At 38.4% G+C, this 17,692-nt stretch overlaps 1 protein-coding gene across 1 annotated transcript in view; it reads left to right on the top strand.

The window, feature by feature from the left end:
- Positions 1-17,692, top strand: part of LOC118402753 (CUB and sushi domain-containing protein 1-like) — a 439,121-nt gene that overhangs the window by 290,172 nt on the left and 131,257 nt on the right. Inside the window, exons 8-12 of the mRNA XM_035800963.1 lie at positions 1,047-1,128; positions 1,604-1,728; positions 4,914-5,035; positions 11,236-11,339; positions 11,680-11,792. Of these exons, the coding sequence (XP_035656856.1) occupies positions 1,047-1,128; positions 1,604-1,728; positions 4,914-5,035; positions 11,236-11,339; positions 11,680-11,792 (546 nt within the window). The remainder of the gene's footprint in view (positions 1-1,046; positions 1,129-1,603; positions 1,729-4,913; positions 5,036-11,235; positions 11,340-11,679; positions 11,793-17,692) is intronic.

Raw genomic sequence — 17,692 nt, 5'->3', positions numbered from 1 at the left:
CATCTGTTGTATTCGGTGCATGTGACAAATACAATTTGATTTGATTGACATCAATAAGGGATCATAGCTTTCACCTGGATTTACCTGGTCAGTCTGTCATGTTCATAATGTTTTTCATAATGTTTTGTACACTTTTTTACACAGTGTATGTTAACATGACTTAATGTGTATGATATTGCAGGATATAATACACTAAAAGTTGTATCCAGGGTATTGTCCAGGACTGTTAGATGCAATGCATTTTGTTTTGTCATGTTTTTATGAAACCTTTATTTAACCAGAAAAATACCCTTGAGGTTAGACACCTCTTTTGTTTGGGGGATTAGGTGTAGTGATTTGTTTCAGTCTGTGTTATGGCCATTAGAGACTTTTAACTTCTTCCTTCACATGAATGTTTTCAGTGCAACAGCGCACAATGATCGATGCAATTTCTATTCTGAAATCCATTATTAGACCAAATTGTCTCCCAAAGTTTTCATTGATAATTTTACTGCCAATGATCTAAATATGCAGTAACTGTAAGTGGACTCATCTTTGTATTCATTCATGGCTTCTGAATTAATGGCAGCGATAGAGGAATCATTTCCTTTCATTGAGACTAATGGAGCGTGATCTTGTTAGAACATGAAATTAGGATGAATTGCTCTAATCCTATGATTGTGAGAGTGCTGTTTGTCACCATTGTCTCTTGCTTCTGGCCCTGTGTTTCTAGTATAATACCTTTCCGATTCTTGTCAGCACCTGTTATGGAGCATCAATATGGGCCTTTGTTAAAAGTATCCGAGCCTCTGTATAATCCCATAGCAAACTCTTAACCTTTTGTCTAACCATCAGTGTGTATATTTTGTACTGTCAATTAATCAACTAGACATAAAAACTGTACAATCAAGCTTATCACATTACATTTGACTTACCCAGACTATACAGTGCACTTGAGGCGCATAACTTTCATGGTATTATTTTATAATATCTGTCACTAGTAATTGAATAGATTTGGTACTTCTTTTCTCACCACTCTGTATTCCACCTTTATCCTCTTTCTGTAGTGAGCCAAGGGGGCATGGCAGCAGACATTTGTCCAGATCCTGGGATTCCAGAGAATGGGAAGAGGATGGGCTCAGACTTTCAGTGGGTTCCTTTGCTTCACTCTCATCAGGTTTGGCCTCAGTGAATTTGGAACTGTGTGGAACAGCTTTAATCAAGGCGATCCCTGCTGTGTGGAATAGTCTTTTTAAACCCCCACTGCTATGCCATCACCATTAGTGACTGAAATTAGACCCGCACAATAGGTGATAAGACCCTCTTAGAAAAGATGCCTTAATTCAACAAGGGTCATTACTGGTTTGTTAAGGAGGCAGATGTACTTATCACCATTAAAAACTAAAAACATTTGAGAAATTGAGGAAACTTGTTCACAGACCAAAAAAGTTATACTTGGTTGTTTGGAACACACCATAGCAATCTACTGGTGGAAATTGAAAACTTTTTATCCCATGTTGCTTGTTGCAGATTTGACAGAAGGAAGTCTGTCACAGGCATTGAGGAGTTAGGGGTTGATGCCGTGCTCTGTACGGCAGGTCATTTGTTTCTCCAATTCCTACAGGGTCGGAGCCAGCATCCAGTTTTCCTGTGATGACAGCTATGTGCTTCAGGGATCAAAGAGCATCACTTGCCAGAGAGTGACAGAGACGTTGGCCGCATGGAGTGACCACAGGCCTATTTGCCGCAGTAAGTGTGAACGCAGGCAGGCTCTTTTACCATCGCAACACTTTCTGTAGGTACAGATATGCTCTCTTAATATAATAATAATAAATGCCATTTAGCAGACGCTTTTATCCAAAGCGACTTACAGTCATGTGTGCATACATTCTACGTATGGGTGGTCCCGGGAATTGAACCCACTACCCTGGCGTTACAAGCGCCATGCTCTACCAACTGAGCTACAGAAGGACCTCTCTTAATTTGATCACCCTGTTGTGGCAGAGTATTTGTAAATTCAAAACTTGTATTGTATTCAATGTTTAAAAAGGCTTCTAAAGTTTACATTTCCACTTAAACATTTCACATTATTCATATTTCCTGTTCCTGCAGGATTATTTTCCTGCTGTGAGAAACCAGTCAAATTAAGATGTACAATGTCACACCTCGTCACCAGTGGTGAGGAGGGTGTTGGGTGTTTAATAGTGAGGCACGACAGTACAGATATTATTGTATTTAGAGGATTTAACTGTTACCTACTAGCCAGGTCAAATACTTGAATATTCTCTATTCTTCATATTACCATGGCTTTAGCTGGAATTTACAAAGGCTGTTGAAGATTCAATCCCCTTGATTTAAAAGCATTGAACCGTCTTATTTATGTCTTTATTGAGACATGTAGTTGCTAGCCATCTGTGAGAAGTAGCAACTGCTTTTGAACTGTTAATAGCTATGATTAATACCACATGAGTTTCCAAAACTATTATGACTGTATGGTTCACTTTTGCTGGCACATACTGTGTACAAAAATAATAACATTTGTTTACTTTTTAATATTTTTGCTAAATGCACTATTTATCAGTAATCCCTATCCATTTAGAGTTAGGGAAGCATGACATGTTTTTTATGTAAACATGACATGTTTTTTTAGGTAAGCGTGACATGTTTTTTTAGGTAAGCGTGACATGTTTTTTTAGGTAAGCGTGACATGTTTTTTTAGGTAAGCGTGACATGTTTTTTTAGGTAAGCATGACATGTTTTTTTAGGTAAGCGTGACATGTTTTTTTAGGGAAGCATGACATGTTTTTTTAGGTAAGCGTGACATGTTTTTTATGTAAACATGACATGTTTTTTTAGGTAAGCGTGACATGTTTTTTTAGGTAAACATGACATGTTTTTGAGGGGAAGCATGACATGTGTTTTTAGGTAAGCGTGACATGTTTTTGAGGGGAAGCATGACATGTTTTTTTAGGTAAGCGTGACATGTTTTTTTAGGTAAGCGTGACATGTTTTTTTAGGTAAACATGACATGTTTTTTAGGTAAACATGACATGTTTTTTAGGTAAACATGACATGTTTTTTTAGGTAAGCGTGACATGTTTTTTTAGGGAAGCATGACATGTTTTTTTAGGTAAGCGTGACATGTTTTTTTAGGTAAGCATGACATGTTTTTTTAGGTAAGCGTGACATGTTTTTTTAGGGAAGCATGACATGTTTTTTATGTAAACATGACATGTTTTTTTATGTAAACGTGACATGTTTTTTTAGGTAAGCATGACATGTTTTTTAGGTAAACATGACATGTTTTTTTAGGTAAGCGTGACATGTTTTTTTAGGTAAGCATGACATGTTTTTTTAGGTAAGCGTGACATGTTTTTTTAGGGAAGCATGACATGTTTTTTATGTAAACATGACATGTTTTTTTATGTAAACGTGACATGTTTTTTTAGGTAAGCATGACATGTTTTTTTAGGTAAGCGTGACATGTTTTTTTAGGGAAGCGTGACATGTTTTTTATGTAAACATGACATGTTTTTTTAGGTAAGCGTGACATGTTTTTTTAGGTAAGCGTGACATGTTTTTTTAGGTAAACATGACATGTTTTTGAGGGGAAGCATGACATGTTTTTTTAGGTAAGCGTGACATGTTTTTGAGGGGAAGCATGACATGTTTTTTTAGGTAAACACGACATGTTTTTTTAGGTAAGCGTGACATGTTTTTTTAGGTAAACATGACATGTTTTTTAGGTAAACATGACATGTTTTTTTAGGTAAGCGTGACATGTTTTTTTAGGTAAACATGACATGTTTTTTTAGGTAAGCGTGACATGTTTTTGAGGGGAAGCATGACATGTTTTTTATTCTGTTTCACAGGAGATAATCGCAATCCATATAGGTTAGGTTAAGTGCTACCAAACTGTAAATTACAGTTGAGGCTATACTGATGGTAACTGATGATCGGCTCACAGTTGTATTATTGGTGTGTGCAGGCAGCTAATGCCCACTGGAGGTGAGATCCGCAGAGGTCTAACTTTCAAAGCCATAGAGGACACAGGCCTCCAGATGACATTAATCAAAATGAAATGAGGCAGTATGTCAGCCATCCAGAAGGAAAGAGTAACCATGTTTGACAATTTCTTAGCACCATTCCTGGGGAGTACTGATCGATCCAGACACTTTTTGTCACAGCGTCGCCCGGTAAACCCTTTAAGAATAACACTCTACTACCCCCTCGCCCCCAGACCTCTCTCCACCATCACCCTCTCCATGCGGAGCTAAGTACCAGGTAGAAGCCATTAAATGTGAAGTTAAAAGGCCTCCAGAGATCCACTGCTGCTCTGTACTCTCCCGGATATGTATAATCCCAGGTGATTATTTAGAGTTAATTATAGAATGCTTTTCCGACCTGTGAATGAAGGATGTGCTCGTTTAGGAGTTTTTTCTACCAACTTCAGAACCCTCTGACTCTTCGATAATTAACAGGCGTACGGCGTAGTCATCAGAGATTTCATAATTAATCATTTTCAGTCATTTTAACTAGACAATGGGTGATGTCAGACTCTGCTTCTTCACCTCTTGATGATTTCACTCACCAATCTTCAGGATAAACGTTAAGTAATGAGTAATTAAATGTTCAGTAATTAGGTGCAGTAACCCAAAGGTTGCTGGTTTGAATCCCCGAGCCAGGAATGTGGAAAAATCTTCCATTCTGCCCCTGAGCAATGCAGTTAATCCCCAACAACAACTGCTTCCCGGCCACCAATGACATCGATTAAGGCAGCCCCCCACTCTTCTCTGACTCAGGGTGGTTTGGTTAAATGCGGAAGATACATTTAGGTTGAATGCATTCTGTGGTGCAACTGACTAGGTATTCCCTTCCAATGTAGCATTTACTTATTTTTGTCTGATAAATGTATTTGTATTTTATTTCAACAGCGAGAACGTGTGGTTCTAATTCAAGAGGACCAAAGGGCTTCATCACCTCTCCTAATTACCCTGTTCAGTATGACAACAATGCCCACTGTGTTTGGGTCATAACAGCACTGGACAATAGGAAGGTGAGTCACATTTATTTTCTTTCTTTTTGCTTTCTTTCTTTTTATTTTCTTTCTTTATATCATAGTGAGTTATCAGCATGCACAGCCGTGCTAATGAGTCTCTTTGCAAGGTGAATGGTTCAACTTCAATAATTTAACTCAGTTTGTGTTGTATTTTGCAAGTTGAGGCTATGTCAAAATCACATTATTTTGGATGTAGGTGAAGGATAATCTATTTTATTGTGCCAGTGAACCAACAGGACATCTAGTGAAAGGGGTATCCAAGCACATAATTATGATTATGATATGGTATTAATGCAATGCCATTGTGTTCATTGGCATACAAGTGGTATTAGAATCACTAAATTAGCATAACAAATATAATGGGGAAATTAACAGAAAAAAAAAGCTTATTTTGTAAAGAGGGCCCACTTAAAAACGGTTTAATTACTGGTTTCTACTTGTCTTTTATATCCCTCGTGCCACGTAGGGGTCAGAGCACTAAAGCTAAAACAAACAGTAATTCATATCTTCTGCTGTAAATGATGGATAGTTCAAGGAGGAGTGCCTTAAAGGAAATGGAACGCTTCAAAAGCATTAGAAATCAAGAATTACTCACTTGGCTGTAAATTGCTGCATCTCTGATGCATATGAATTTCTGCATGTGACCACCAGTATTTGTTATGCTGCCGTTAACACTGTCCACCTCAAACCAAAACTCCCTATGAACATAATTAATGGAACTTCACCTTCTTGGTGCAGCCACAGATCAGCACTCAAGTGAATTAAGTCAAGCTAGAAATTACTTTACAAAGTAGTTTGAGAATGCTGTTAAAAGTTTGACATGTCACCCAGGTATTCAGCATGCCCAATTCAGCAAGAACCTGATAACAATGGAGGTATCTTGCACCTCCTACTGTACATGTTCATTAGAGATTCACGTTGGATTCATTAAGTGAGTTCAACCTTTAAATCGTCTCCCGAAGGCCAGAGTTCTGTAAAACGTTCCTGTCTGTCTGCCGTGCAAATTGATACTTTTGTTCCTTTCCTTAAACATATTCTCAATTAGTTTAGCAAATTCTAAACTGTAGAATTATCCAAAAGTAGTCCATGTCTTGTAATTCAATTACTGTTCTGAATTATGTTTTTACCTGTAATTATTACTTGCTGCGGAAGTAAACTGTTCATGATTTCCTTCTCATATTTGTGGCATGTCATCATTGAAACATATGAGCCTTTATCTTTGTGGAAAACATGGGTTTTGACTTGGGTTTTAAAACATTGAAAAAGAGACTTGAAAATTGCAGAGATCCTAGAGTCTCTTGGGATAGTGAGCTGACAGTTGTTCTTCTTTTTCACTATCTTGTTTATACTTATTGAAACACACCAGAGAGTTTTTTTTTTAAAGATTCACTGACATAGCACCTGTCAGGGAATATTGCATTTTGGAAAATGCACCTTAAATGCACATTCAATGGACACTATAATTTCACTCACAATTGGACTTTTGTTATGCTATAACCTGAGCTGTATATTTCAGCATCACCTTGCATACCGTCATAGGAATATGACAATAATCAAATCAGTAATGAATTTAGTAATTGGCACATTAATATACATGCATTCGGAAAGTATTCAGACCCCTGAACCTTTTGAACATTTTGTTAGAGCCTTATTCTAAAATTGATTAAATATGAGGTTTTTTTCTTCATCAATCTACAATCTAATCTTTTTTTTAAATATCACATTTACATAAGTATTCAGACCCTTTACTCAGTACTTTGTTGAAGCACCCTTGGCAGCAATGACACTCTCGAGTCTTCTTGGGTATAAACCTACAAGCTTGGCACACCTGTATTTGGGGAGTTTTTCACATTATTTTCTGCAGAACCTCTCAAGCTCTGTCAGGTTGGATGGGGAGCGTCGCTGCACAGCTATGTGCATGTCTCTCCAGAGATGTTCGATCGAGTTCTAGTCTGGGGTCTGGCTGGGCCACTCAAGGACATTCAGAGACTTGTCCCGAAGCTACTCCTGCATTGTTTTGGCTGTGTGCTTAGGGTCGTTGTCCTGCCGCTGAAAACATCCCACAGCATGATGCAGCCACCACCATTCTTCACCATAAGGATGGTATTGCCCAGGTGATGAGCGGTGCCTGCTTTCCTCCAAACGTGATGCTTGGCATTTAGGCCAAAGCGTTCAATCTTGGTTTCATTGGCAAACTCCAAGCGTGCTGTCATATGCCTTTTACTGAGGAATGGCTTCCGTCTGTCCACTCTACCATAAAGGCCTGATTGGTGGAGTGCTGAAGATATGGTTGTCCTTCTGGAAGCTTCTCCCATCTCCACAAAGGAACTCTGGAGCTCTGTCAGAGTGACCATCGGGTTCTTGGTCACCTCCCTGACCAAGGCCATTCTCCCCCGATTTCTCAGTCTGGCCGGGTGGCCAACTCTAGGCAGAGTCTTGGTGGTTCCAAACTTCTTCCATTTAAGAATGATGGAGGCCACTGTGTTCCTTTGGACTTTCAATGCTGCAGAAATATTTTGGTAGCCTTCCCCAGATCTGTGCCTCGACACAATCCTGTCTCTGAGCTCTATGGACAATTCCTTCCACCTCATGGCTTGGTTTTTGCTCTGACATGAACCGTCAACTGTGGGACCTTATATAGACAAGTGTGTGTCCTTCCAAATCATGTCCAATCAACTGAATTTTCCACAGGACTCCAATCAAGTTGTAAAAACATCTCAAGGATGATGAATGGAAACAGGATGCACATGAGCTCAATTTCGAGTCTCATAGCAAAGGGTCTGAATACTTATGGAAATACGGTATTTCTGTTTTTTATATTTGCAAACATTTTAAAAACCTGTTTGTTTTTGCTTTGTCATTATGGGAATTGTGCATACATTAGTGAGGACCTTTTTTTAAAAACATAACAAAATGTGGAAAAAGTGAAGGGGTCTGAATCCTTTGCCAAGGCACTGTATATACCCCCGATGTGTTTGTGCATGTAACTGGTAGACAGTATTCGTAAACAAATAGTGTGATGCTTTTGACAAAACAGTATCATTGAGGGGAGACGAAACGATGGGCAAATTGTATAGGGACAGGTGTTCCAATCAGACAGTGATTATTTTGGATGAGTTACAAAACATCAACAAACTATAGAAGGTCAAATGGATGTTTTTTCAACAAATGAAGACAAAACAGAACCATTGAACCAGCCTTCCGGTTCTGTATAAAACAAAGGAATCAATAGTGCCCTAAAATATTGTATATAAGCCAGGTGAAGGAACAATCACCAAGGTGTGCTGTCAGCTTGCAATTGTGTTGATATAGACCACAAGTGCTGTTTCTCCTCTTGCTAAGTCTTCTGTAAAAACCCTTTCTGTTTTTGACAGGGTAATTTGAGAGGGTGGTATTGTAGACGTCTCATTTAAGATTGCCTCAAACTGCTTACTACAAAGTTTGACATTCCACACAGATTGCTTGTCCAAAAACTTCAGAGGTGCTTAGCAGAATCACAGTTGCGTAAAAAACAACAACATATGTTTACCTCTGTTGACAGTATGTTATCCCAGAGACATAAAGAGAAGACTAGTAAAGGGTGCCAACAGTCACCTGTTTTAGGATGTATGTACGGTTATGGCACAGCTTGACATTTAATTGAATAAAATTAATCCTCCGCATTGGTATTTGTTGTAAGAAATTATAATCTCCCTTCATTTATTACCTCTTTATAATCAGTTGACTTTATTGTACTCTATAGCTCTAGCATACTCTATCTAGACTGATACAATTTTGTGTTTACCATTTTAAACATCTCCTTAATCCTTTTTGCATCTTGAACTCTGTAATTCATTATGGGTGGATTGATTACCTTACAAGCATATTGAGCATCAATAGTTTCTATTCTGACAAATCATGTTACCCATTCCTATTGTGTGAACATTTAGGAATCTTGCTCTGTCATTCAAAATATTTCCCATTTTAGAGGTCAAGACATGTCCTTCTATGATTATTTAACCACTCCAATGAGGCTGTCGGATAGGTGCGTTTTTAAATCATTACTGGCTGCCAAAAGGGAGTCGCCATGGAGATGGATATTGCTCTCCATATTCTATTAGTGTTGTAAATGGCAGGTCAGTGTGTAATTGCTCATTTATTCCTAGCCCTGTCTGTCTATCTGCTTGAACATTGGCTTGTTCCAGTCACCATGACTTCATCGCATTGCCGTATGTATTTGTACAGTGTCTGTTTTTCATTGTTATTAAAGCATAGGTCGGAATTCAATTTGAGCAGATATTGGTTTTATTTAAAGGAAAACTCCACCCAAAAACAATCTTTTGTTTTATTAGTCCATTGTTGACAAAGTCCCAAAATGTTTTGTTTGTCAGCGCTCAAGTTTTCAAGAGACTTTAAAATTACAGAAATCAACCCCGTATGATGCATTTTAAAATGAATTTTCCTGTAATGAGATTTCTCTCAGATGGCACATGCTGGAGCGGAGATGTCAAAGTTCAACGAAGATTGACATCTCATGGACATTGAATTGCCACAAAGCCAGAATTATCCTTAGACAATTTTGAGTTTTTGTGCGCTTTGAAGTGCAATGCATGAAGATTGAATTACAAACAGAGGGTTTCGCAGTCTAATTAAACCCAAGTTTATCAAATCTACAAATCTATTATTGTATTGTTAAGTTCCATTAAAATGACTATTATTCTTGGTTAGCAGTCATTGGTCATTGAGGAAAAATGTGTGTGTGTGTGTGTGTTAGATCTTTACATGAGCTATTATTATCATCAATCCCTGCAATGTTTTATATCAGAATAGTTGAGTTTACATGACAGGGTGAGTTATAAGTGGCTCTTGAAAAGCAAACTGGCTATCAGTGAACTCGTACTCAAGGGTTTAGGCTCTCACATTGATCATTCACTTTGGGCCCCTTGGCTTGGTACTACACATTTCAGTGAGGATAGCCCAACCTACACAGGTAATACATTTGCTTTTGAGTCTCAGGAGAAAAAAATATGGATGGAATAATGGTTATTTAATGGTGCAATTGAGAGAATTTGAGGATGTTGATAATGGGCTTGTCCTAATTAAGCTTTATTTCTTCCCTTCAAGCAATCTCTGCTCAAATCCAATTTTCTTTTAACTGCCTTTCTTCCTGTGCCGGCATCAAAAGTGGAGCCATCTTTTTTTTCTCAAGCCTTTGTTCGTGCCCAGGCATTGCAAATACTTGAACTGCTCTTTTCCAGTTCATCATTGCACTGCCACCACGAAATGATTTGCAAATGTATTTCATGGTTTCATTATTTTAGTCTCCCTGGTAGCTGTGACAGCAGTGCTTTTTTTTGCAAATACTATGCAATGCTAATTATTCTGTTTACCACAGAACACACACACAACAAGTGTTTGAAAGTATAGAGCTGCAGTAGCTGCAATGTTGATGTCTTTTGCTGCTCTAATATGAATAAGCTATGTTTGTTATGGTGCATACCAGAGTACTATGATGTTTTTCTACAATACATGATAAAAGACTCAATATTATTTCATGGGATCTATGGTTAGAATTAAATCATAGAGCATTACACTATTCAAATTTTATTAGATTGTGTTGCAAAACCACACCAATCCTGAAATATTTATTTAATTACTGCAGTGGGCTAAATCAGGGTCACACAGAGTCTTTCTTGCTCGTCTTAAACTAATCTACTTTGAAACAAAAGTATACACCTCACACACATGGTCTTGGGCTTAAAAAAAAAGAAGACACATGTACCATGTCAGATATACAGTAATGTAATGTATTGAAATGTATTACATTTTGAGATTGCATCCCAATATTACACTTTATATACATCACAGAAGACTGAAATATAACCGTTTCACAAAGAACCACCAGATTTTCTGCAGCTTTTTTTCTTCTTCTATAACGTTTATCCATTATGAAATATGAATAACATTCCACCCATGAGGCCACTAGGTCATTTGACTGCAGGAAAGGGCTACATCCCAACCACTTTAAAGGGAATTTGCTATGATTTAATTATTTTTAATTGATACCATTTCTAGGAAAATAAAGCACTTTGTATCAGAATGAATAGAAGAGTAACAAAATAAGCATTGTGTAAATAGTTCAATTGCAAAATGGTTTACGGCCATGTTATCATGGCTGTCCTTGAACCAATGTGGAACATATATCCTGTTTTGAGCAGGTTATCAAGCTTGCCTTTGAGGAGTTTGATCTTGAGAGAGGATATGACACGCTAACAGTGGGGGATGGAGGGAAGATTGGCGATGCCAGGAGAGTGCTCTATGTGTGAGTATTCTGCAGATACCCAGAATTTATCATTTACTATCTCGAAACTTTCCCTCTAACCTTTCCCTCAATATTTTCGCTCAAACCTTTCCCTCCAGCATTCACTGTAGGATTTTTAAGTTGCACCGAACTATGCTGTAGTCTACACTAGGACAATAGATTGGGGCAGTTATTCTGATAATACATTGAACATAATTGTCATGTAATTAATACACATTTTCCCGTTTACTTGAAAATAATGACCATAGTTTTTGGAGCATGAAAACAATAAATTAAACTACTGATGTGGGTAAGAGACAATAAGTTAATGAGTCATTGAGTTCCATGTGATGTGTTTTAGGCTGACAGGGTCTAGTGTTCCTGACCTGATAGTCAGTATGAGCAACCAGATGTGGCTCCATCTCCAGTCTGATGACACCATCGGGTCCCAAGGATTCAAGGCCACATATGAAGGTACACTTCCTATGCTCTTTCAGAACATATGCAATGGTCTGCCAAATAATGGATTTGGTCTGGATTTAAACCCTGTACATCTACCATTTCATGTTGAGGTCATGCTTATTTGAGTTCTCATAGTTGGTGGTACTTGTCAGCATAAGTCACATTTGATATGTAACGTGTTGGTCAGCCTACCATTTCCACATACTATAGTATGTGTGCATTTCTCTACAACCCATAGAATGATGTTCATTATACAACGGGTGGGTCTAATCCTGAATGCTGATTGGTTAAAATCATATTCCAGCCAAGTCATCAATTCTGCAGATTCAGCAAAAGATTAAATGGGCCAGCATGTGATCGACACAGACAAGTTAGTTTTCCAGATGAAATGCAAAGCAGCAAAGCAAAGTTCTATAAATAGGGTTGCAAAATTCCAGTAACGTTCCCCAAATTCCTTGGTTTTCCAAAAATCCTGGTTGGAGATTTCTCACATTTCCTGCTTATTCCGTTGTAATTTCAGGAATCATGGGAAAGGAGTTTTGCAGCCCCATCTATATATGTATCTAAACATCTGTTTCAATAAACACTAATGTCCAGAATTTCCCCCCACCAGCATGAACTGTAATTAATTCCCAGTATCAGATGGTGGGACTAATTCCTTCCAACTGATGAATAGCACTGAACTTGCACTAATAAGTTATTACTGGGTTACTGGGCACAGTCAACACACCTACATTAAAGTAGTGTCATGCTGTGAGAGAGAAGAGATTTGCGTTGCTGATAAATACTGTAGGGACACTGTTTGCTTTGGAAGTCATTTTCCATTCCACTCAACTGCTAGGTGGAAGTAAATTGTATTTAGGCCCCTGTTCAATCAAACCTGGTATGCCGATTTATTGCCACAGTTAGACAAATTATTGTTCTGACTGGGAGAGAGTGTTTGTATTGCTTTAATAATGAATCCATGTTTACTCTGTGAAACAAAAATGAATGCTACTGAATATTAATTCACAGATACCTTTTTACAGATAGAACCAGCCCAGAAACGGCAGGACACCAATGTTGATTAAGCAGGGCAATTAGCTTGTAAACGATATTACAACCCATAAAACAGCAATGCTATAGGCTAGTTAGACTCCAATAAACTACTATCTTTTTTTCTAAACTGTTGAGTTTATCCATGGGCCACGACCGTCTGTGAACTTTTGAAAGTTATTAGTTTACACTTTTGTTTGGAAACACTGTATGGAAAGTCCATTGTCACCACCATCCACTTTCCATTTAGAGATTACTATTACCTCCTCAAGTGTCAACCCTTACCTTATATGGTCATACAGAGAGTTGACACAATCGTCAATTTAACACAATGCAGAACCCTGCACAACAACACAACCTCCATTAACTTTGTATAAACCCAACTTCAAACCTGTGCCTACAGTCCGGGTGTCAACGTTGACAGCAGAACCACTAGTGGTAGGACTCATTGTCAGGGGTCCGCATACAGTAGGTGTCCATGTCTACTGTATATACAATCTGGGGGAGTATTAAGTCAGGCTTGTTCACCTGTATTATGCATCTGTCTGATAAATGTTGGCAAAAAAAAGTGATACTTATAGACGGACTATATTAAACATGTATAACCCATACATACTGTATAAGCACTACTGTACATAAGTAATTGCTTGTGTAATAATGAAACAACATATATCAGTTGGACGGAAGAGAATCATGGTATCCCAATGGGGAATTCATAAAAATATATATTCTGAAGACTATAGGCACATACTGTATGAATCAGTAAATATAATGAACGTTACGGATTAAGGATAAGAATCATTGCATAATATCATTAAAGTAGCTTTGCAAGCAGGTACGCATTTCCTTTAGGCTTCCAGTGGATATGTTGCCCCTAACTTGTATTTTACTTACATAATTCCTTCCTGTAGCACATACTATGGGCCTATTTGTTATTTATTCTGTGATAATTCAGATTTTCTCTCATGCAACTGGGTAAGGTAGGCTCACTGTGAGAACATTGATTTTGAGGGATGTCTCACAAGGAGCTGAGTGAAGTCCATATTATGGCAAGAACAGCTCAAATAAGCAAAGAGAAACAACAGTCCATCATTACTTTAATACATGAAGGTCAGTCAATGCGGATCATTTCAATAACTTCTAAAGTTTCTTCAAGTATAGTCACAAAAACCATCAAGCGCTATGATGAAACTGGCTCTCATGAGGACTGCCACAGGAAAGGAAGACCAAGAGTTAACCTCTTCTGCAGAGGATATTTCAGTAGCGTTAACTGCACCTCAGATTGCACCCCAGATAGGGTAATAGAAACATCTCAACATTAACTGTTCAGAGGAGGCTGGGTGAATCAGGCCTTCATGGTCGATTGCTGCTAAGAAACCACTACTTAAGGACACCAATAGGAAGAAGAGACTTGCTTGGGCCATAAAACACGAACAATGGACATTAGACCAGTGGAAATCTGTCCTTTGGTGTGATGAGTCCAAATGTGTTATTTTTGGTTCCAACTGCCTTGTCTTTGTGAGACGCAGAGTAGGTGAACGGATGATATCCGAAAGTGTGGTTCGCACCATGAAGCATGGAGGAGGAGGTGTGATGGTGTGGGGGTGCTTTGCTGGTGACACTGTCTGTGATTTATTTAGAATTCAAGGCACACCCAACCAGCATGGATACCACAGCATTCTGCAGCGAAACACCATTCCATCTGGTTTGCACTTAGTGGGATTATCATTTGTTTTTCAACAGGACAATGACCCAAAACACACCTCCTGGTTATGTAATTGCTATTTGACCAAGAAGGAGAGTGATGGAGTGCTGCAGCAGATGACCTGGTCTCCACAATCACCCGACCTCAAACCAAATGAGATGGTTTGGGATGAGTTGGACCATAGAGGGAAGGAAAAGCAGCCAACAAGTGATCAGCATATGTGGTAACTCCTTCAAGACTGTTGGAAAAGCATTCCTCATGAAGCTGGTTGAGAGAATGCCAAGAGTGTGCAAAGCTGTCATCAAGGCAAAGGGTGGCTACTGTGAAGAATCTCAAATCTGAAATATATTTTGATTTGTTTAACCGTTTTTTTGTTACGACATGATTCCATATGTGTTCATAGTTTTAATGTCTTCACTATTATTCTACAATGTAGAAAACCGTAAATAAATTAAAACCCTTGAATGAGTAGGTGTATCCAAACATTTGACTGGAGCTATATTTACAGTTGAAGTCGGAAGTTTACATACACCTGAGATAAATACATTTAAACCTTTTTTTCACAATTCCTAACATTTAACCCTAGTAAAAATTCCCTGTCTTATGTCAGTTAGGATCACCACTTTATTTTAAGAAGGTGAAATGTCAGAATAATAGTAGAGAGAATGATTTATTTCAGCTTTTATTTGTTTCATCACATTCATAGTGGGTCAGAAGATTACATACACTCAATTAGTATATGGTAGCATTGCCTTTAAATTGTTTAACTTGGGTCAAACGTTTCGGGTAGCCTTCCACAAGCTTCCCACAGTAAGTTGTGTGAATATTGCCCCATTCCTCTTGCCAGAGCTGGTGTAACTGAGTCAGGTTTGTAGGCCTCCTTGCTTGCACAAGCTTTTTCAGTTCTGCCCACACATTTTCTACAGGATTGAGGTCAGGGCCTTGTGATGGCCACTCCAATACCTTGTCTTTGTTGTCCTTAAGCCATTTTGCCACAACTTTGGAAGTATACTTGCAGTCATTGTCCATTTGGAAGACCCATTTGCAACCAAGCTTTAACTTTAACTGATGTATTGAGATGTTGCTTCAATATATTCACTTAATTTTCCTACCCCATGATGCAATCTATTTTGTGAAGTGCAAAAGTCCCTCCTGCAGCAAAGGACCCCACAACATAATGCTGCAATCCCCGTGCTTCACGGTTGGGATGGTGTCCTTCAGCTTGCAAGCCTCCCTCTTTTTCCTCCAAACATACCAATGGTCATTATGGCCAAACATTTCTATTTTTGTTTCATCAGACCAGAGGACATTTCTCCAAAAATCTTTGTCCCCATGTGTCCCCATGTGATCTTTGTCCCCATGTGCATTTGAAAACCGTAGTCTCGCTTTTTTATGGCGGTTTTGGAGCAGTGGCTTCTTCCTTGCTGAGCGACCTATCAGGTTATGTTGATATAGGATTCGTTTTACTGTGGATATAGATACTTTTGTACCTGTTTCCTCCAGCATCTTCACAAGGTCCTTTGCTGCTGTTCTGGAATTGATTTGCACTTTTCGCACCAAAGTACATTCATCTCTAGAAGAGAGAGCGCGTCTCCTTCCTAAGCAGTATGACGGCTGCGTGGTCCCATGGTGTTTATACTTGCGTACTATTGTTTGTACAGATGAACGTGGAACCTTCAGGCATTTGGAAATTGCTCCCAAGGATGAACCAGACTTGTGGAGGTCTACAATTTTTTTCTGGGGTCTTGGCTGATTTCTTTTATTTTCCCATGATGTCTTTCAAAGAGGCACTGAGTTTGGAGGTAGGCCTTGAAATACATCCACAGATAAACCAACAATTGACTGAAATTATGTCAATTAGCCTATCAGAAGCTTCTAAAGCCATGACATAATTTTCTGGAATTTTCCAATCTGTTTAAAGGCACAGTCAACTTAGTGTATGTCAACATCTGACCCACTGGAATTGTGATACAGTGATATATAAATTAAATAATCTGTCTGTAAACAATTGTTGGAAAAAATACTTGTGTCATGCACAAAGTAGATGTCCTACCCCACTTGGCAAAACTATAGTTTGTTAACTTTTTATGGCTGCAGGGGCAGTATTGAGTAGCTTGGATGAAAAGGTGCCCATTGTAAACGGCCAGCTCCTCAGTCTCAGTTGCTAATATATGCGTATTATTATTAGTATTCGATAGAAAAGACTCTAAAGTTTCCAAAACTGTCAAAATTTTGTCTGTGAGTATAACAGAACTGATATTGCAGGCCTCAGAAAACCTGAGGAAAATCAAAACAGGAAGTGGCTTCTATTTTGAAAACTCCATGTTCCATAGCCTCCCTTTGCTGGATTTAAAGGGATATGAACCAGATTCCTTTTCCTATCGCTTCCTCAAGGTGTCAACAGTCTTCAGACATAGTTTCAGGCTTTTATTTTGAAAAATGAGCCAGAACGATAACATCGCGTCAAGTGGTCACATGAATTTTGCTCGCGCAACAGAATTTGGACAGCCATTGTTTTCCCCTCTCCTACTGTGAAAGACATTTGCGGTTGATATATTATCGATTATATATTTTAAAAACAACCTGAGGATTGATTATAAAAAACGTTTGACATGTTTCTGTGGACATTATGGAAACTATTGGGAATTTTCGTCTGCGTTGTCGTGACCACTCTTTCCTGTGGAATTCTGAACATAACGCGACAAACAAACAGAGGTATTTTGGATCTAAAAATAATCTTCATGGAACAAAAGGAACATTTGTTGTGTAACTGGGAGTCTCGTGAGTGAAAACATCCAAAGATTATCAAAGGTAAACAATTAATTTGATTGCTTTTCTGATTTTTGTGACCGAGCTACCTGATGCTAAGTGTACTTAATGTTTTATCGTGCGATCGATAAACGTACACAAACACTTGGATTGCTTTCTCTGTAAAGCATTATTTCAAAGTCTGACATGACAGGTAGATTAACAAAAGGCTAAGCTGTGTTTTCCTATATTGCACTTGTAATTTCATGAATATAAATATTCATAGTAATATTTATTGAATGTAGCGCTATGCTATTCAGCGGTTGTTGATGACACTTATCCCGATATCGGGATTGCAGCCATAACAAGTTAACAAGACATTTGTGGAGTGGTTGAAAAACGAGTTTGAATGACTCCAACCTAA

Source organism: Oncorhynchus keta, chromosome 24, assembly GCF_023373465.1.
Source record: "Oncorhynchus keta strain PuntledgeMale-10-30-2019 chromosome 24, Oket_V2, whole genome shotgun sequence".
NCBI lineage: Eukaryota > Metazoa > Chordata > Actinopteri > Salmoniformes > Salmonidae > Oncorhynchus > Oncorhynchus keta.
This window is presented reverse-complemented; position numbering and strand designations above follow the sequence as displayed.